This window comes from Tursiops truncatus, chromosome 2, assembly GCF_011762595.2.
Source record: "Tursiops truncatus isolate mTurTru1 chromosome 2, mTurTru1.mat.Y, whole genome shotgun sequence".
NCBI lineage: Eukaryota > Metazoa > Chordata > Mammalia > Artiodactyla > Delphinidae > Tursiops > Tursiops truncatus.
In genome coordinates this window covers 67,388,700-67,410,296 of record NC_047035.1, presented here as the reverse complement: position 1 = coordinate 67,410,296, position 21,597 = coordinate 67,388,700, and the positions used below count along the sequence as shown (strand labels likewise).

General features: G+C 39.0%; 2 protein-coding genes across 12 annotated transcripts in view; one reads left to right on the top strand and one right to left on the bottom strand.

The window, feature by feature from the left end:
- Positions 1–209: 209 nt before the first annotated feature.
- Positions 210–14,742, top strand: COCH (cochlin). Its single transcript, XM_019924094.3, has 11 exons — positions 210–911; positions 1,006–1,056; positions 3,175–3,331; positions 4,181–4,314; positions 4,832–4,894; positions 5,574–5,618; positions 5,712–5,859; positions 8,627–8,730; positions 9,442–9,668; positions 9,845–10,361; positions 13,572–14,742. The coding sequence occupies exons 1-11, from the start codon at positions 878–880 to the stop codon at positions 13,745–13,747; spliced, it is 1,656 nt and encodes a 551-aa protein (XP_019779653.1). The 5' UTR covers positions 210–877; the 3' UTR covers positions 13,748–14,742.
- A 2,203-nt stretch (positions 14,743–16,945) lies between these two features.
- The window catches only part of STRN3 (striatin 3), a 113,833-nt gene continuing 109,181 nt past the window's right edge, over positions 16,946–21,597 (bottom strand). For all 11 annotated transcript variants that reach the window (XM_073800575.1, XM_019924076.3, XM_019924075.3 and 8 more), the window contains 2 exons: positions 18,679–18,765; positions 16,946–18,596 (listed from right to left, as the gene is read on the bottom strand). In XM_073800575.1, the coding sequence (XP_073656676.1) occupies positions 18,427–18,596; positions 18,679–18,765 (257 nt within the window). In that variant the 3' untranslated portion in view covers positions 16,946–18,426. The remainder of the gene's footprint in view (positions 18,597–18,678; positions 18,766–21,597) is intronic.

Genomic DNA, 21,597 nt, shown 5'->3' with positions numbered 1-21,597 from the left:
GCGTGTACCTGGTAGCTCTCCGGGGCCCCGCGTTCCCGGCGCCGCAGCTCCCGCCGCGGGGACTGTGCGCGGGGAACCACCACTCCCCAGCCCGGGTGAGGCCGGCTCCCTCGGGCAGCCACGCCCGGTCGCCGCACGTCGGGCAACCTCCCCGCGCGCTCCCGCCGCCGCCCTACACTCGTCCCGGCTCCCCTGACGCCGGGGCCGGCGAGGTCCCCGGCCCTCCCCCGGGCTTTCGCGTCTCCCCCGGGGACGGACGCGGCATCCAGGTGGCCGAGTCCCGCGCCGCGGGGGTGGCGCCTCGGCGCGGCCTCACCCCGGGACGGAGAGGGGGTGAGGGCGGAGCTGGACGGCCGCCGCCTGGTCCCGGGGGACCAGCTCCCAGCCCCCTCTCCGCGCGCGCCCCCCGCACAGTGCTCATGCGCGCGGCCCAGCCTTTATAGCGGCCGTGGGAGCCGCGCTTTCCGCACTCGGGCGCAGCCGGGCGGATTCGACTCAGGTGCAGAGCCCCCGGCGTCCGGCGCGGGCGTGCGGGTCCCTGACGCCTGCCTGTTCGTGTCTCCCCTTTGTCGCTCCCAGCTTGTCTGTCTGTCTTCAGGGTGCACCCTCCTCCTGGTCCGGGGTTGCACCTCGACTCTGGGTTTGGCTTGATTTGCAGCCGGAGCGTCGCCTCCAGACTGAGAGTGGCACGAGCTCCCGGGCAGCGGCCTCTTCGGTCTCCTCCTCTCCTCGGCCGCCCCTGGGTTTCCGAGGGGTGCGGGATCCCTGAGGGGGCGGGGGGCGGGCGCGGTGTGGTGGGGACGTAGGGATCTCCGTTCTCGGGGAGCCTCCCTTGCATTCTCCCTCCCTCCCAGGTCCGAGCAGCCCCTAGGCTACCATGTCTGCAGCCTGGATCCCGATTCTCTGCCTTGGTGGGTACGCGCCCCTCACTGCCCTCTTCCCCTCGCACCAAGCAAGGTGGAGGTGGAGGCTGGAACCAGCCCTCGAGCTGTCCTCTCTTCGCAGGTGTCTGTCTTTTGCTGTTGCTGCCACAGACCGCGGGCAGCGAGGGAGCCGGTGAGTTGCGGGTTCCCGGGTCCGGGAGCAGGGCTCTGTCCGGGGGTTGCGAGGGGCTGCGGGCCAGCGCGTAGGAACGCACTCAGATGGAGCCCCTGGGCCTTGGCCGGGGGCTGGAGCTATAAGGGTGCGAAGGTTGGAGCTGCTGCCTGGCGCACCCCATTCATACCTACAGCCCATCTACTCCGGCTTACCCATTTCTCCCTCGGGAAGGGGCTCCTGGGGTCCGATGGGGACGTTCTTCACAAGGTGCGGAGAAGGAAGCCTCCCCCCATCCACACCCACAACCCCGGAGCTTCCTCTCCCCCCAGCAAGCCGAACAGCGGCAGCAGAAGTGGGGGGTGTTCGTTGAGCCCCACTGAGGAGCGCCGTAGTCCCGGGTGTTCCGCGGAGTTTGGGGTCAGGGAGAGGCCTTCAGACTGTCAGAGAGAGAGAGAGAGGCTTCGGGAGTGAAAGAGAGGCTTACATCGTTGTCCCATCTTGTTTGACCCCCTCGCTGTGTTTCCAGGAATGACCCCTATAAAAAAAAAAAAAAAAAAAAGGTAGCATTTACGGGCCCATTTCATATTCGAGAGAGTCTAAAAGGAGTGTGTTCCACACGTAGAAGTCCGAGTAAGGGTGTGTGGTTCGGTGTGTTTTCTACAACATAAAAATCAAACTCTTTTTCAAAATCTATCCTTTATTTTTCTTGAAAGGAGAAAGGAAGGTAAGTATTGCTGAGGGCTGTATTCAGTGCCCCCTCACACAAACACACACTAAAGTCAGTGTTGGCAGCTAAAGGCAGAGCCTCTGGTGCCTCGAAAATGGGAGGAAAATTAAGGCTGTTTGCTAACAGGTATGAAGCTCATAGGTATGAGGCTACTGTTCTTGGTAAGGATTTTAACTTGCCCAGCAATCTAGAGTGTTTCAGAGCTAGGGAATCAGCATTGTACCTTTCATGGCGTCCTGCCTTCCTTTCCATGGAGGTGTACAGTCCAGGGCTGGGCACAGAGGGCTCTTAGAAGAGGGTCCTTGCTAGTGGCAGGCTTCTCAGTGGGGCAGTATGACCAGACAGCACTACTGTCTTGGAAAAAGAAAAAAAAAATTTTTTTAATGATTAACATCTGTTTCAAAAACGTTTGGAAAACATCTGTTTCAAAAAGGTTTGGATAACCACAATTTCCAGTGTTTGGAAAATAGTATTTAAAAACATTATCCTCAATTTAATAGTCACAGTAAATTGATGAATTAATATGTTGTATTAAGTTATCTTGTTACATGTTGCCAAGGGCTTGTCTCTAACATCTTTTGTAGTAAAAACTATGATTATTAGTTGGGTTGACCATGTAAAACTTGAGAGTATTAACAGTGCTTTCTAAAACTGCATTCACTGCCTGATATATCTCTCTGGACAGATCTGGAGCGGAAATAAGCAGGTTCAATTCAGATTAAAATGCTCCATTCTGAACGGACTAACTTCTCTGTTTCCTGTCCTGCAGGAGTTACAGAATTTTCCTTGGGCTGTGTGACCTTGGGCAAAATAACCCCATGGCTTTAATTACTTCAGCTGAAAAATGAATGATTGAGCTAAATGACGTTCTGTAAAGTGAAGCACCTTTTTACTGGTTTGCTTAAATTAAAATATAATTTTAATGCGCTGCATTTGAAGAAAACTGATATAAATGGCCCTCAGAAGCAACGGATGACTTAGATTTGTGCATGTTTCTATAAAAATGTTCCTCAGAGGTTCAACCCAGATTTAATATCTTCACCTCAGGCAACTATGTACACAGTTGTAATCAGAGTTGAGGTTCTTATATTTCTAGAATGAATTTAATAAATGGTCAGTGACTAATGTTATTTTCTAATTCTGATATATTTCCAATTATGCATCTCCAAACTGATAAGAACTAAAATTCTCCCATTAGACTTTACAATGTCTGAGAACTAGATTAAATTGGAAAACTGATTTTTGGCTTGCTAAAATCTGGAATGGTGTGGAACAGTACCTACATCAATATTCTTAACAAGACGTGTAGAAATTAGGGAAGTAAAATTTCAATCTCATATTCTAGTTCCCCCACCACCACTTCCCTAAATGTCCTAAGAATGGTTTTTACGTCTCTCCTTTCTCTTCAGTTCCCATCGCTATCACATGCTTTACCAGAGGCCTGGACATCAGGAAAGAAAAAGCAGATGTGCTCTGTCCAGGTGGTTGCCCTCTGGAGGAATTCTCCGTGTTTGGGAACATAGTATATGCTTCTGTATCAAGCATATGTGGTGCCGCCATCCACAGGTAAGCTCCAACATGCCAAGGGGAGAGAAATGCAAGTGTGATTATTTCCCTTTCTCTTTAGCCATCTGGACACCCCCTCCCACCTTTTCTTTCTTTTGGTACCAATTTTGGCCATAGAAGATGGATACATTTTTAAGGTTTTCCTGGATATCCTTGAGTCACCAACTACATAAGGGAAGCTTTCTGACTAAAGGCAAATTGCATTATTTCTGGATAGCTAGAGTCCTGTGATTCTAAAAACATTCCTAATCATGTACTATATTACTGAGTTTTTACTGTATGACAGCCATTATTTTAACTTCCACGACGACTCTACAGCTGTACAAGGTAGGTACAATTTTACCCCATTTTACAGATGAGGAAACTGAATTCAGAGAGTTGTCAAGTATCTTGCCCAAGGCCACCACTGTTAGCAAGTGCCAGAGCTGGGACTGAAAGCCCAGGTCTGCCTCCAGAGCCCATATTCATCACCACTCTTCTGTCCTGTGAGAGAATGGCCAGTATGACACTTTTTAAAAAAAAAATGAAGTTCAAAGACATGTAGTTAGAGTATTTTAGAAGACTGTTTGGCACTCTTAACTCTGATCCTCTGAGCTGTAGGGAACAGGAAACTGCAAGTGTGTCCTTATTAACACTTAAGAAGTTTCACAGCACAAAACTATTTCCCTAGGTGGATTTTGTACCTGGGTAAGCAAGTTTTTAAAAAGGTTGACAGCATCCTTAGATGGCTTCCCTGCTGAACTATTTTCTTGATTAATCAGAATAATAGGTGCAGTATGGCCATATAAGTCAGTCAAATGCCCCTGAAAAAGTGTGGATAGAGTCTCAGCTGTTATTCTTGTGTTGCAGGGGTGTAATCAGCAACTCAGGGGGACCCGTAAGAATCTATAGCCTACCAGGTCGAGAAAACTATTCCTCAGTAGTTGCCAATGGCATCCAGTCTCAGACGCTTTCCAGATGGTCTGCTTCTTTCACAGTGACAAGTAGGTACAATTAAAGTGTTCTTACTTTTGTGTAAATATTGTCTCCCCAACCCCCCAAAAAGTTTTCTGCTTTTCTCAGATCAACCTCTTTGACTCTGATGGAAAAACTTGTGATCAAGACTGGAAGGGTCAACTGTGGGTTAGAGTCAGGGGATCCGAAGGGTTAAGGACACACTCAAGCCAAACTTGGGTAAATGGGAGGAAAATTATCTTGCTGTCAGAAGATGGCAATAGAAAATTGAATTGCCTGCAATCAGAATGCCCTGACATTTACCAAATAACCCTAACTCAAAAAAACAGGTGAATGAATGTGAACTCATTTTATGGTGATCTTTTAAAAATACGATACAATAGATGAGAATCCATTTTGGTTCTTTGAAACTAGCATGCAGCAATTACTCTTGCAATTGCCATCACTCTATTACATTTATCATCCTATAGAACCCTAAATTAGATTCATTATGCTTTGATGGTAAGGAAGGAAGAGGAAAAAATAGTCTTCTCTTTATTTTAACAGAAGGCAAAAGTGGTACCCAGGAAGCCACAGGACAAGCAGTGTCCACAGCACGTCCAGCAATAGGTATGAAATATGGAACCTATCTCCTAGTTGCCTGGCACAGCATTAGGAAGTTATAAATAAGTGTTATTGATAAAAGCTTTCCTTTTTTAAAATATTGAAACACAAAGCAAATACCTTTACTGGTATATTGCATAGGGAAACTTTCAATTTTATATTTCAAATTACTTATCCTTCTTTTATTTTCATTTATAAACTCTACTGCTAGACATTCTCTTGAAGTCCTACCATTTCTCCCTGATTTGATAAACTATGCCTAGAAACTGGTCTAAGTAAAAGTACCATGAACTTCTAGTTCCATTTGTCATATGAATAAAAGAAATGAGTGCGTGTCTATTTGAGAAATAGCCAGGGATCTCCCTTTCTAAGACTGTGGCAATTTTAAAGTCAAAGAAATGAAGCACATTAGAATCTAACTCTGAGTTTCCAATCCTACCTCAACTGTGGGTTTGGGATATCAAAGTCCTGGATTGGAGGCATATTAAATATGTAGGTCTACTACAGTCCTGACTTGTTTTTTTGTTGGGGCATTGCTTCCCTAGTCCAGAAAATCATGAGGAAATTAATTTTTAAAAAAGTATTTTCAAGAATGATGCTCCTTATCATGAGCTTTTCCCTTGTGGGTCTCCTTCTATGGAACTGTCTTCCTTTTGCTAATGCCAGGTGCTTTTTTTTGTTTCAGGTAAACGACTAAAGAAAACACCGGAGAAGAAAACTGGCAATAAGGGTAAGAGTCCGGATATCCATTTCGGAATATTTTCTCTCTCTCCCTCCCTTCTCTTGAAACTGCTAATGGAAAGACTTGTTTGGGTGTTCACAGACTGTAAAGCAGACATTGCATTTCTGATCGATGGAAGTTTTAATATCGGGCAACGCCGATTTAATCTACAGAAGAATTTTGTTGGGAAAGTGGCTCTAATGTTAGGAATTGGAACAGAAGGACCGCACGTGGGCCTTGTTCAAGCCAGGTACCAACCTTGTTAAAATGGGAGGAGACTTGAATGATGTCTTGAATGATGAAAAATGATCAATCCTTTTAGTGGGTACATACATTTCAGTTCAATATAAACAAATTGAGGTGTGGACAGTCTGGATTCCCAAATTATGAAGTCAGAATTTAAGACTGCCTGAGCAGACTGGGTAGGTATAAGTGCTTCCTTTTTGGGATAAAAGGATTTAGAGAATTATATGCTATCTATTTGAGGACCAGAAGGTAGGCTAAAAGTCTTGTTGCTCATACAGATTACTTCTGCACATCTGCTCTGCTCAATTCCTAATTTCTCTTCCCTGAAGGAGGAAGCAGTGATGTTTATTTCTTCTATTTGGTCATTATTCTTTTTAGCTCTTTCCATATTCCCTTGATTGGAAATCTGAAGCTTAACCTTTTATTTATTGTATAGTAGTGTTTATTCATGTCTTTTAGGATTATCATATGCTCATTAGAGAAAGCTTGAAAAACATATAAAACACAAAGAAAAAAAATTTCCCAAATATACCCCTCTGAGATAATCAATGTAAAATGTTGTATTTCCTTTCAGTATTTTAAGAAAATATTTGATGGTACATATGTGTGTATTTCTTTTTCAAAAGCTCAGATTATATCAAAAGCTCAGATTATATCAAAATACTGATGCTCGCAATACTGAGCATTGTGAGCTCAGTATCACAAATATTCTTCAAAAAATGATGTTTCGTAATGTTCCTTAGCATGATTTATTTAACCATTCTATTGTTTTTTCACAATTACACTGTGCATCCTTATGTCATCCTTGTGCCATCTCTGATAAATTCATTCGGCTAGATTCCCAGAAGTGAGATTGAGTCAAAGGGTTCTGACATTTTTTTTTTTTTTTTTTTTTTGCGGTACGCGGGCCTCTCACTGTTGTGGCCTCTCCCGTTGCGGAGCACAGGCTCCGGACGCACAGGCTCAGCGGTCATGGCTCATGGGCCTAGCCGCTCCGTGGCATGTGGGATCTTCCCGGTCCGGGGCACGAACCCGTGTCCCCTACATCGGCAGGCGGACTCTCAACCACTGCGCCACCAGGGAAGCCCGGGTTCTGACATTTTTAAGGCTTCTGAAATAAACAGTTAAATTGCTTTCTAGAACGTTGATTCAGTTTAAACTACTATCAGCTGTGTGTAAGGGTGTCACAAGTAGGATTACAAATATTTATATTTCTATTTGTTCTTATCTTGTTTTTTACAATTGGTTCTTAGAATTTTTTTTGGTGTAAGAATCATTAACTTTGTTGATTTATACATAATTTAACCATTGTCCCATATCTTAAAAAAATGAGCTTCTTATTCCATTCATTTGTGATATCAATTTATAACTTTAGACAAATGTTTCTTTGATCCATATGTTAATTCTAACATCTTTTCTACAATGCTTTGATTATTGTAGCTTTATTGTATATTTTAACATCTCATAGGGCAAATTCCCCTCAATATTTTTCTTCTAATATTTTTTCTTTGCTGTTTTTACCTAACTCTTTTTCAAGAGGAAAGCTACACTACTTTGTAGACGCATACAAAGACTAGCTTCTTTATAAACGTCCTGATTTATGATTTTTCTATTTTAGGAAGAACATTAGAATAGATAAACTATGTCAAGAGTTTATATTTAAGTAGAATAAGAGAATATCTCATTAAGGATGCAAAACTAAGACTAAATCTCATAAATAATAATTTAGATAGTTGAAAAGTGACCATAAAAATGAAAAGATTATTGACTCATGAAAACTGATTTTGTGACCCAACCATTACACCAAGTATATAGAAATCATGCCACCAAGTATGCAGAAATACAATGAGTGCTATTTCCTTCAGAAATCTTGACTTAGTGGCAATTGATAATGCTAAGATCTTAAAATTTTGCACTGATGAAATTTTGACTTATCTAAAAGTTGTAAACACAAAAATTGTGCTTTAACTAATTGTTTTCACTCAACATGGTCTCTAATGAACACAGAGTAAGTTATAAAAGCTGAAATTCTTTTACTATTAAATATGAAAAATCCCAAATCTATTAAAATATACATAATTGTAAGATTAGCAAATGTCAATATCATTTATCATAAGAAAAATTCAATATTATAATACTTTATAATTTGTTTCCTTGTAAGTTTTCTCATTTTAAAAATGTTGGCCTTAGTGTCACTGAAATTGCCTCTTCTGACCAGAGACCTGGGTTAATAGACCCAGACTATTCAGGGCTTCCAAGGTTCCCCACTGGAGCAGACCTAGACTCACACCCAGCTATGTTCCAACTATCTGGTGCCCATCTCTGCAGATTTCCATTAAGCCCAGTGCCCTGAGCCACCCGGTTTCAGGTGCTTCATATAGTTTAGGAGCCAGACAAACCTGAATTTTAAAATGTGGTTATGTTTTATTGGGTAAATTACCTAGGTGTTCTGGGCCTCCATTTATGTAATAGGGATAATAATCCCTACCTTGTACAGTTATGATGAAATGAGATTATACATGTAGTATGTATTTAGCATATTACCCAGAATACAATAAACCCTCAAGGTAGCAGTTGTTTTTGTTACATTTTTTGAAAGAACCCTTAAAATTCAAGTAAGGATGCAATATACCCTAGTTGGCTGTATGCTGTGGAATTAAGACACTTAGGTATTGTCCAATTTAAAGACTTTTTTTAAGGTATATAATATTGCTTGTTTGTTTTACATTTCCAATTCTCCCTGGATAACATTTTTTCCCTTTTTTGCCTAGTGAACATCCCAAAATAGAATTTTACTTGAAAAACTTTACATCAGCCAAAGATGTTTTGTTTGCCATAAAGGAAGTAGGTTTCAGAGGGGGTAATACCAATACAGGTAAGTAGACTTCAGCATCTGGGATGTAACACAGAGAGGGTTATGAATGATCAGACATGTAAGACAGTATTATGCTATTTTATATAAGCAGAAGTGAAACTCTTCTTCCTGGCACTGATCTTGGTTAGGTCTGCACTTGATATCTGAGATATTTAATTTATAATGGAAAATGTACCAAAGGGTTTATTGGTATTGCTCATTTTAAAAAATATAAGACGTTGTGACTTATAATCCTCAGGTAGGGCAGATGTCACTTTAGAAAAGTACCTGTTTAGAATATTTAAAAGAAGCAAAGATCAACAGACTCATCTAATGAATGCAGATGTGACAGAAAGAACTAAAATAGAATGTTGGACCTTCTGAGGGGAGACTTCTTGTTCTGAGCCCGTAGAGGTACTCGTCAGTCACTAAGGGGCTAGATAGAGAGCACAAGTACAGAAGTGGGAGTCAGGTTTATGTTTCTGACTGGTGATTGATGTAAGGAAAGGAAATGTAATGCTCTGGGGGGTAGGTGATGGAAGAAATGTGGGTTGTGAAGACAAAAAATAGGCATGATGGATAATTAAACTTTCCCATCTGATGCACGTGTTAAAGAACTGAGTTCTATATGTGTTAAATTCTTAAACTTGGAGGCATCAAGTTCGTACAGGGAAATAGAAGTGTCATTTTAAGCAGTGGTGCCATTCCAGTTTGCTTCTTTTTCAAACCTAGGAAAAGCCTTGAAGCACACCGCCCAGAAATTCTTCACAGCAGACACTGGAGCGAGAAAAGGGATTCCCAAAGTGGTGGTGGTATTCATTGATGGCTGGCCTTCTGATGACATTGAGGAAGCAGGCATTGTGGCCAGAGAGTTTGGTGTCAATGTATTTATAGTTTCTGTGGCTAAGCCTATCCCTGAGGAACTGGGAATGGTTCCGGATGTTGCATTTGTTGACAAGGTAAGGAGTTGAGAGTGTCTTCTGTTATAGTAGTGATTCAGTTTGGGACCTCTAGGCGTAGTGCTGACTGGACCATATCTGGGTTAACTTTGAAGATTCAAGATTTAATGTTTTCATAATTTTAAAGAAACAACTTTTGATTCCTTTGGTTATCTTTTATGTGTCTCTCCCATTAGGCTGTCTGTCGGAGTAATGGCTTCTTCTCTTACTACATGCCCAATTGGTTTGGCACCACAAAATACGTAAAACCTCTGGTACAGAAGCTCTGCACTCATGAGCAAATGGTGTGCAGCAAGACCTGTTACAACTCAGTGAACATTGCCTTTCTAATTGATGGCTCCAGTAGTGTTGGTGAAAGTAATTTCCGCCTCATTCTTGAATTTATTTCCAACATAGCTAAGATTTTTGAAATCTCAGACATTGGTGCCAAGATAGCTGCCGTACAGTTCACCTACGATCAGCGCACAGAGTTCAGTTTCACTGACTATAGCACCAAAGAGAATGTCCTAGCCGTTATCAGAAACATCCGCTATATGAGTGGTGGGACAGCTACTGGTGATGCCATTTCCTTTACTGTTAGAAATGTGTTTGGTCCCATGAGGGACAGCCCCAACAAGAACTTCCTGGTAATTGTCACAGATGGGCAGTCCTATGATGATGTTCGAGGGCCTGCTGCTGCTGCACATGATGCAGGTAAGGTCCTTGTCCTTTGTCTGGGAAGGGAACTGGGGAGAGGTTCAGTGAATTTTAGGAGTAAATATAAACTTAAGTGTTTGTTTGATTGAACAAACATCTATAGGATGGCAGTCATTGTTCTAAGAGTTTTACCCAGTATTAACTGATTTAATTGTCAAAGCAGCCCTACTAAATCTTATTCTACAGATAAGGAAACAGACTTTCCCAAATCACACACCTAGTAAGTGGTGAGGCCAGTATTAAAATCCAGGCAGGGACTTCCCTGGTAGGCCAGTGGTTAAGGCTCTGCACTTCCACTGCAGGGAGTGTGGGTTCAATCCCTGGTCGGGGAGCTAAGATCCCCCATGCTGTGTGATGTGGCCAAAAAAGTAAAAAATAAGGATTTTGTAATCCTCTAAAAAAACCCAAAACAAAACCCAGGTAAGTGTGGCTGAATCCTTACCTAACCACTGCATTTTGGGGAGAATTGCCATGAGAGCTATGTCATATGTCAAGGGAATGTTACAGGTGTTCATGTTTGGCTCAAACTTGGAATATATAACCCCTCAATTACAGTTTATCATTAACTTACTATGAATCTGCTATTTGATAATTTATCCTTTTTTTTAGTAGTTTTCAGTCTGCCATGAGTTTTCTAAGATCACCAATTAAGACTTTAACCCTATTCCACTTAGATTTCCTTTTCAGTGTCTTTTATCCCCCTTGAGATAATGAAACACTTATAAAAGGGTATAAAAAGGTTCTTTCTCTTACCCCAACCTTAATATTACCTTTGGTAAAGGCCACTAGTTCCTGAAGACATTAGCATGTGTGTTGCTGAGATCAACAGGCCAAGAAAAAGCTGAGGTTCCCTTTCCTGGGATAAAAACGGAATGATTGGGAGTCCAATTATATATATAATATATATTATATATAATATATATAAAATATATTTATATATAAATATAAATATATATATATATTTTTTTGCGGTACGCGGGCCTCTCACCGCTGTGGCCTCTCCCATTGCGGAGCACAGGCTCCGGACGCGCAGGCTCAGCGGCCATGGCCCACGGGCCCAGCCACTCCGTGGCATGTGAGATGCTCCCAGACCGGGGCACGAACCCATGTCCTCTGCATCAGCAGGCGGACTCCCAACCACTGCGCCACCAGGGAAGCCCCCAATAATATTTAAAAAAACAAAAATGCTAACTTGGGAGGGGGAGAATGAAGAGCCTTACATTTTTCTATACTCCTCTGTACTTCCTTTTCCCTATTTAATTCCTAATGACTTTTGCTTTTATACATTTATTAGCACCTCTGCTAGTGCACTTGTGTCCTTTTATAGGTATTGATGGAATACTGTTTTTATTAAGTAGAATAGAGAATGGATACCTGCAATTTAAGCTATATATACAATGGCTTATTTTTATACATGTCTTAATGTATTCTTCAACTAACTTATGTTGAAGACCTTTTTGCTATCATACTCCTTAAAAGTGTAGCTTACTGAATTTATGGTTAACAGGATTGGATTCAGGCTACATAAAGTGAACTAAATAAATTCAAATATATTCTCCCTATGTGATTAATTGAACTTCAGGAGGTTGGGCCGCACTATTTTCATGAAAGTTATCCTTTAGTGATAGCAAAGTGAAAGTTAACAAAAGCCAGAAGATAGGATAGGTGTTCAGGGCTAGGGCACAGCTGTTTTGATTTTTTAACTGTAATTATATACTGGGCCTGAGCTTGACAATCTGAGCTTGAATGTAAAATTAAAAGTGAAGAAAACTGAAGGGGAGAAATTTTTTTGACTTCTTTCGCCAGGGAGAGGGGAGGATTAGCTGGTGATGATAAATCAGTAATTGTTTCAAGTAGCTTTTACATCATCAAAACCTGCTTTATTTATGTCTTAAGTATTCACAACTCTGATCACTGTATACCACTAGAAGGGTGATGAAGCTTTGGATAGAAGGGAGTAACTATTTCAGAAACTCTAAAAATTTCATGCGGGATTTCCTCCAGTACATAGATGGTAGTCTACACTTCATAGACATTTTTTGGCGGTTTTTGTTACTTTATTTTGGCTGCGCTGTGCAGCATGCAGGATCTTAGTTCCCCAACCAGAAATCAAACCCCTGCCCCCTACAGTGGAAGCATGGAGTCTTAACCACTGGACTGCCAGGAAGTCCCTGGCTGTTTTCATCATCAGAAAACTTTTGCTTTGGGATTAAAGACTGTCAATTTTTTTAAAAAATAACTTTATTTTTGGCCACATTGGATCTTCACTGCTGTTTGCGGGCTTTGTTTAGTTGCTGCGAGTGGGGTCTACTCTATGCTACAGAGTGCATGGGCTTCTCATTGCAGTGGCTTCTCTTGTTGCGGAGCATGGGCTCTAGGCACGTGGGCCTCAGCAGTTGTGGCTCGTGGGCTCTAGAGCACAGGCTGAGTAGTTGTGGCACACAGGCTTAGTTGCTCCGCGGCATGTGGGATCTTCCCGGACCAGGGCTTGAACCAGTGTTCCCTGCATTGGCAGGCAGATTCCTAACTACTGCGCCACCAGAGAAGTCCCTGTCAATTTCTTACTATTGGCCAGTTTGCTAATGCAACACATAATGAAATGGGAGAAACAATTATCACTCATAGAGGACTTGTCACCGTTCCCCAGACAAGGCAAGAGCCTTAGAAAACTTTCATCATTTATATATCCCATCTTCTGTGTCATTTTTTCTTGCTCTATTATACTGGCTATGACTCCAGTATAACAATTAATTGTGATGATAGCAGGTTGTCCTTCCTCATGCCAAACTCTGAGTAGTTTTCACCATTTCACTAAGTATGTTTGCTGTAGGGTTTGTTCTTATTTGTCTTTAGGTATTATCAGGTTAAGAAAGCTTCCTTCTCCTTCTAGCTTCCTGTGTACTATCATGAATGGATGTTGAACTTTATCGAATTATTTTTTTCTTTCAGCGATCATATGACTTATCTGTTAAGGTGGTAAACTGCACTGATGGCAAAACCTGTGGTTTTGACCCAACTGTTTAGCCATTCTCATCACGATTACTGCTAAAACCAGCCCAACAATTTGGTACAAGGGATTTAGTTCTTCAGGCATTACAAGGCAGTTTTGTCTGCAACTATGTACTAATGTGTGAAAAATATATACACGTAATTTTATACATAAGCTGGAACTTGGTTTTAATTGACTTAAAAATACTTCTATTGTAGGTATCACCATCTTCTCTGTTGGTGTGGCTTGGGCACCTCTGGATGACCTGAAAGATATGGCCTCTAAACCAAAGGAGTCGCATGTTTTCTTCACGAGAGAGTTCACAGGATTAGAACCAATCGTTTCTGATGTCATCAGAGGCATCTGTAGAGATTTCTTAGAATCCCAGCAATAATGGTGACATTTTGACAACTGAAAGAAAAAGTGCAAGGGGATGTATAAGTTGTTTTTAGTAATACTGAAATACTATATAGCATACTAAGATCAGACACAAAACTATTATACTAAAGATGGCAAAAATGTAAGCAAGTAAGCATTCATTTAAAGTTGCCTTCTAATTACAGTTCAGACTCCATTGTTCAAAACACTCTGCTGAGGCTTCATAATCACGAACCTTAGAAACTCAGGAAAGAGGAGATACCGTAGATTATAATTTTAAGAGTTCTATTTTAACATGCATATTAAATGTATAGATATGCAAATTCTATAGCTCAATAAAAGCAGCTGATATTTAGACCAAAAGCAACATTCCTTCTCTAATTCTGTATTACACATATAAGGAAAATGAAAGAGAAACACATATAAGGAAAATGAGAAACAAACAGAAAACAGCTCAACTTAGTCCAAATATATATTGACCCAAGCAGATGTTGTCTTAAAACCAGTCAACAATCTGGTTTTAAGATCTTACTTAACATACTAAAAGTTACTTAACATACTAAAAGTTATAATTACAGACGAAATGGAAGCGATTTAGGTATCAAGCCTCTTTTGTAGTGTACTTTCATAATAACAACAAATATCACACTGAACAAGACTGAAGAATTGCCTGGTATTTTTCTATTTATAGCCTTAATTTTATATGTGTATTGATGTATTTGGCTTATACTCTAAAAGTCAACCATGTATTGAAAAAAATATTAAGTTGGTAAAATTTTACTTACCACTTATAAACACTTAGCTTTAAAGAAAAGCACACCTTTCAAAGAGGAGAACTGCAGGAAAGAATATTCTACTTTGACTATTTAAGCAATAAAACTGCTAGTGACTATTATTCTAAGGTCCCTTACTTATTATTCCAAGTGTCTCCCCCTAGGGCATGGTAAAAATTCTATTGACACATTAACCACTTCGTGTGGAAAGACCGAGTTTTTTTCTTAAAATCATGCAATAAGACTAAATATATTTATTTTCTGTTCCAATTACTTATTGAATGCCTACTGTTTTAGGCATTATGCACAGCCAGTACCAGGTTAAACAGTTGATTACTTGGTTCAACAAAGTTGTTTTGTAATTAATAGTATTTTTACTTCAACATCCTTGTGAAGTTGGTTCCTAAGAAAAGTGATCAAAACTCCCTTTATGTAACTATCATTACCTCACCAAGAACTCTCCTCTCCGACGGAAGTGCTGTCATACCTTATCCTGCCTGTCTTCTCTAAGGACAGGATCTATCCTCTCATTCATCTGCACACTCTATTTCCCATCACACATACACTGATCCTATCTGAAATGGTTTACAACCAGTTGACCTGAAAAAGGTGTTAACTGGCTGGAAAATTTATACTCCAACAAATCTTTTGAGTTTAACAATTTTATAGCTTGTGTAAAAGCTTACGTATCAGAGAGCAGGACCGAAATTGCCTTTGACACTACATAAAAATTTGACCAAAGAGAATATGGGAAGTCATGACTCCCCTGACCGCCACTGCCCCCACCCTTTATAAAGCTACAAATATGACCGATTCATGTAACAAGGAAAATTTTAACAACACAAACGGGTTTAACATGTTTTTTCCCCCAATAAATAGACAACTTTCAGCTGAGAATACCACTCCTTAAAAAATTAAATGAAAACCCAGCCTCTAGTCATTAGCTCTTTAAAAAATTTTATAAAGAACAAAGTTTTGAGGTAACCAGGGAAGCTAATATTTTGACTTAAAGAGCAGCGAGAGTAGAAGTGAACACTTTATATTTAAGTTACTGTTAATTATTTTTTAAAACTAAACATAATCAAGATAGAGTTAACAACTAAAAATAGAGTAAAAGGATTTTTTAAAAGATATAATTCAACTTTGCAAGCATGCCTAAATTTGTTATGCTAGCCTATTTATAAGCCTTAATGCATTAAATGAGATGTTGGTCTTCAGTGGATAACTTACTTTGAAATATGGAAAAAGTACATGAATAAATATGAAAAGAGCAGAATATGATTAAATATTGGGAAAGTCGACATATTAAAAAGTTTGTATATAAAAATACTCAAACTTTATGTATAAAGCACCATTTAATAGTCAAATGAATCTAGATAATTTCCCATTAAGTCACAAATGGAAGCACACAAATAAGATATTCTTTTTGCATCCTTTTAGTCTCTTCCAAATGTTTAATATTGTAGAGAAAATACAACCAAAGTAGATAAAAATAAACATATATACTATTTTTATTCATTTCAGTTTTAATACATTTCAAAAAAGATGAATGTTTATGCATTGCAATGATGATAATCACATTTCAGTTCAACAGTAATGCATTGGCTTGGAACAGCTGCCAGAAACAATACTAGCTTTGGAAAGCTTGTTCCTAAATTATTTAAAAAAAAAAAAAAGGAAGAGAAAATGCCTCTAATTAATTTATTCATTAAGTTGAATGTTCAATTCAGAAAACCAAAAAAACAATACTTTAAGAAAATTTCTGAAAACTTCTAGTGTTTCACCAGCAATGACTAAAATTGACATTTCGATTTTTATGGTAGGTGACAGAATTTCTCAATGTACATACAATGTAATTTTCTTTTTTTTGAAGTAGGCATTCAAATAGAATTTTGCCACGTTAAGTTTTCTAATGTTACCTTCTAATTGCATTTGCAATTCCCTTCAAAGAAAAAGGATTATTACCTTGTTGAAGGAAAAGTTTGAAGATATTAATACTTAACATTTATGAGGATAACTTTTAATTAATGAACAATGCAATGTTTATTCTCTGCTGAACTTTTCTGTGGGAAACAGGTTTGGCTAGATAGGAAAGACAACACTATTAACTGAAATTCAGATTTAATAAAGTAATAGGGTGTCTTAAGGAAATGATTTAAAACTGCATATCTGCTGGTTTTGTTTTTTGGTTATTTTGAATTATCTAACTTACTTCAATAGAAGATTTTTAAATCCCCAAATTGGGTGAAATACTTAGAAAGGCATTCTTAACAGTATTAACTGTTCTAATCTTATTAGAATATCAATAAACAGTACAAAGTTTAAAAGAACAGCATAAAAATGAAGGACTCACTGAGAAATCATCTCCATTTCCTACTTTAATGGAGAGTAAAGTATTGCACTTTATTATTCAACACAAAATAATGTAGCCAACAGTAACATACAGGTACACAATTTAATATTTATTATATGCATTTTATATACATTATTTTTCAACAGCTGTACGTTCGCTATGTGGTACAATCTTAAAAATTTGCTGATTCATAGTTTGTAAAACAAAAACCTTACAAAACTCATCAAAACTCGCAAACTGATCAGAAAAGTTTTTTGGAAGACTAGAAAAAATACTTTATTGTCTTAATCATGCATTACACAAACAAAATCTTTAGTTACACCATAAAATTAAGCACATCTGAAAAAATAAAACAGGGATAACTAGTCCAAACACAGCAGATTTCTGTATCCTGATTCAACTATTTTTGTATCCTATTTGTAATGCAAATAAAATTTTACTCCAAATATTTTAAAACAAGATAGTTTTCTCTGGAATCATGGTAAACCAAGATATGTAACTGGGGGGAGTCACCTTGGTTTGTAACTTAAACTATAAAATACTCCATTTTTAGTCTATTTTAGACTATTCAAAGAGTTCCAAAATAGATATACAGGTTCCTTTAGCACATTAATAAAAGGATATAAAGACCAACAAAAAGTGAAATAAATAATAGGCTATTAGCAAGATGGATAATCCTTGATAAATAAACTTGTAAATACAGTAAGATGTACAAAATATCACATAGTGATAGGATGCCAAGATTAGTTTTTTTTTTTCTTTTTTAAGAGTTCATTTGGAGTACTAAACCCCACCGTTTCATTTTAATACACTTAATAGTCCTTGGTTTAAGAAGACAGTTATGTGATGTTGAAGGTGATTTAGCATCTTTATGGAAAGACTTAGCTGAGCTGTACTACGCAAAAGGAAAGAGTGTGCTTACACGGCAGCGGGTCAGTGAGATCTCTGTGTTTCAGGGTTGTATAATGCAGAAAAACTTCAATACAATCTTGAGCACTGTTGTGACAGGCTAAATATATAAAAAGACTTATAAAAACTAGAATTTTATCCAAACATTTTGTGCAACTAATGCTAAAATATTTTAAGTTAAATTTTCTTTTTTATTTTTTTTAAAGCAAAATAAGTTTAAAAGGGAATCTGTGGCGTTCAACTGATAAACAGAAGATCACTAAGAGATGAAAAAAAGCTACTCTTGGAGCTCACTTCCCCCCAACAAGAGCACCACATTCCTAACCCTAAGGCAGCACACAGAGTCCAAAATAAAAGTCTTTTTGTAAGATCAGACTCCACACTGGCTTAAAGATACCTAAAAGACAGACATACGCTCAGTTCATATCCAGTACAGGCCACAAATAATGGAGTCCTTTTTTTGTCCCACGAAATACAGTAATTACAATTAAATTAATGAGCCTGATGTTAAGATGTGATTTCCACCAATTTATGCCTGCCCCAGATATAGCCTTCATCAGGCAGATCACATGTAGTGTCATATCAGTAACATTTTTGATGGCAGTGATGCAGACCCTCTGTGTCCAAGCGACTCTGTTGTTATGATGAGTTTTTGTTGATTCACACAAATACTTTGGCAAGGGCATCAGCCCCCGCACTAGCAATATATGCTTTTGATGGATGGAAAGCAACATCATAAATTGATTCATCTAATTTTTTCCTATGTGCTGTTATTTCTTGCACACATGTCTTGCTGTCCAAATTCCACAATCTAATAGAACAGTCATGGCCTGTAAAAGAATAAATGAAAAATGTTACTGAGTAACCGTTCTATTATAAAATTTGTGGGCAGTACAGGAAGTTCAGACTTACTTCCAGACATCAAGTAGATTCCATTAGGATCTACTGCTAGACTTGTAACAGCATCCAAATGAGCTACCATAGAATGGATCATTTTACCTAAATAAAACATAACAGAGAAGATTAAGTTTTTAAATAGTTACTAACTTGAGCGATCAGAAACCAAAATACAATACTGACATAAAATATCACCACAGCAATATTTTTTTATTGTGATAAAATACATTTAACACAAAATTTACCATTTTAAACATTTAAGAGGGTACAATTCAGTGGCTTTTAGAACATTCATAATAATGTGCAACCATCACCATTATCTAGTTCAGAACATTTTCATCTCTGCAAAAGGAAACCCTGTACGCACTAAGCAGTCACTCCCCATTCCTCCCCAAGTCCCTGGTAACCACTAATCTGCTTTCTCTATGGACTGGCCTATTCTGAATGTTTCATACAAATGAAATCATACAATAACACGTGGCATTTTGTGTCTGCCTTCTGTCACTTAGTATAATGTTTTCAAGGTTCATCCACTATAATAATATTCTAAAGACAATTTAATTCTAATGCAGAAGTTTCCCAGCAACTCCTAAAGACATCTGTGTGACATGAATCTGACAGTATATGATAGTGAAAAACATAATGACTACAGGGTTGCATCAAAAGCTTAAGATCGGGCTTCCCTGGTGGCGCAGTGGTTGAGAGTCCGCCTGCCGATGCAGGGGACACGGGTTCATGCCCTGGTCTGGGAGGATCCCACATGCCGTGGAGCGGCTGGGCCCATGAGCCATGGCCGCTGAGCCTGCGCGTCCGGAGCCTGAGCTCCGCAACGGGAGAGGCCACAGCAGTGAGAGGCCCGCATACCGCAAAAAAAAAGGCTTAAGATCATGTAAAGGGGAATTAAAATGAAAATAGAATTCTTCTCATTCAGAGATGTAAAAATTATTGTATATACAGGGTTAATGATAAATAAATCACCAGGGAATATATTCCTCTCTAAAGATTCTAGTAGCAACATTTATCTTCTGAAATGTCAATCATTTAATACATTAGAAACAAGAAAGGGGAGAAGGGTGGGAGTACATCACAGAAATTACTCTGGATTTCCCCAGATAGTAGCAAAAGCACTATTCTGGAAAACATAATTTAGTGAATATCTTCATTAAGATTTGGTAAGCAAATGGATTCAACAGTGAATTGAAATTAAAAAACAAGTTGTGAATACAAAGTTGCGTTGCACAAATACAAGGGCATCAGCCTCTGCATTGGCAATACATGTTCTGATGGTTGGAAAGCAAAATCATAAATTGATTCATCCAAGAAAGGAATAAAACAGCAAGTACCACTAACTTAAAAAATTTCCTCCCCTTTCATTCAGCAGTGAATATTTATTACTCAAATGCCTGGGCTGCTCCTAATGAGAGATGGAGGTCTTTCTCCAGAATTCTATTTACAGTCATTTGCCATGCTCCTTGTCCCCTGATGACATTCCACACTGAGACTTGAAATAGACCTACTTTTGTTATTTGCCATGGGGCTATAGCCTTTAACCTGAATACAAAACCACAACATAATCAAATGTGCAAAAAGTTACTCTGAAAAACATAAGTCTGCCATTTTCTGGCAATACTAAACAATTATCAATTAAGGACAAAATTAGTCTCCTGTCATTTCAACCACATTTGTCTGTTTTTCATCAATATTAAGATTAACAGAGTAATTTTAACGATTTTTCTCTACTATCCTGAGAAACAGAAAAATCATTCAACATACTATTAGTCCAACATAATTCACCTATCAGTTCTAGAATCCATTCCTCTGAATATTCCTATTAAAAAAAAAAAAACCCAGAGTATGAAATGGCTGGCCTCAAAACATTAGGGGGTTAACTAAGCATCATCAGCTTCCCTTAAAATATCAGCTCTGTGATGGTGACTCTTAATTCATAGATCTCGTTCTGATTTCTCTCCTGAGAATGATCCTACATCTCCTATATTTAACATGTCTTAAACCAAAGAATTCTTTCAACCAAATAGCAGATCTACCCATTTCTTTAAGGGTGCTATAATTTTCCAAGTTTAACTTCAGCTTTCCTGCCTGTGCACTAAACTAACCCTCACTATGATATGTAAAGTCAGTTTAGAATCAACCTTCCTCTACATAGTCACGAAGTCACTTCAGAATGTGAGTGACCTTCAGATTGGACCATTTACAGAGAGGTGCAATGCTGAACCAAGCTGGATGCTGGGTTTCTACTAGTGACCACAGAAGTCACAAAGCTTCTGACCCCTCCCAACAACTAGGACCCCTCCTTCAGCAGCATATACATGCAGCTTCTCACATTTAACCAAATTTACCTTTGCCCCATGGCTCTGCTACCACCCTTCTTCCCCCACCAAGATTAATTCTTTCTTCCTATAACTGAGGAAACAGAGGACATATGCAGTCACCAGTTCTCTCTTCCCCGGCACCTTAAGCTCTTTGACTTAAGATAATCTTATTATTTGGGATAATCTATGAAATGGAGAAGAAACAGACTAATAAAAAAAAAAATAGTGGACTCTGGAAGCAAACTGCATGGGGGTTTGAATCCCAAACCTGTAATTTTCTCTGTTTTGTAACACTGAACAAATAACTTCTTTTGATCCTTTATTTCAACTATAAAATGAAGGTAACAGTGCTATATCTACCTTACGGAGCTATTAGAAGAGCAAACATGTTAGTATATGTATATCAAATAGAACAGTGTTTCACTTACAGAAAGCAATATACCACTTGTCTGTAAGATTTAAGAGGACAAGATATTTTATTTTTGTTCACCAAGCATGGAGAAGTGTGCTGAGGATATGGCAGATACTCATAATAAACTTTGCTGAATGAATGAGTCCATAAGCAATTCAGACCCTCTTCCTCCAAGTCCTCCACATTCCTCAC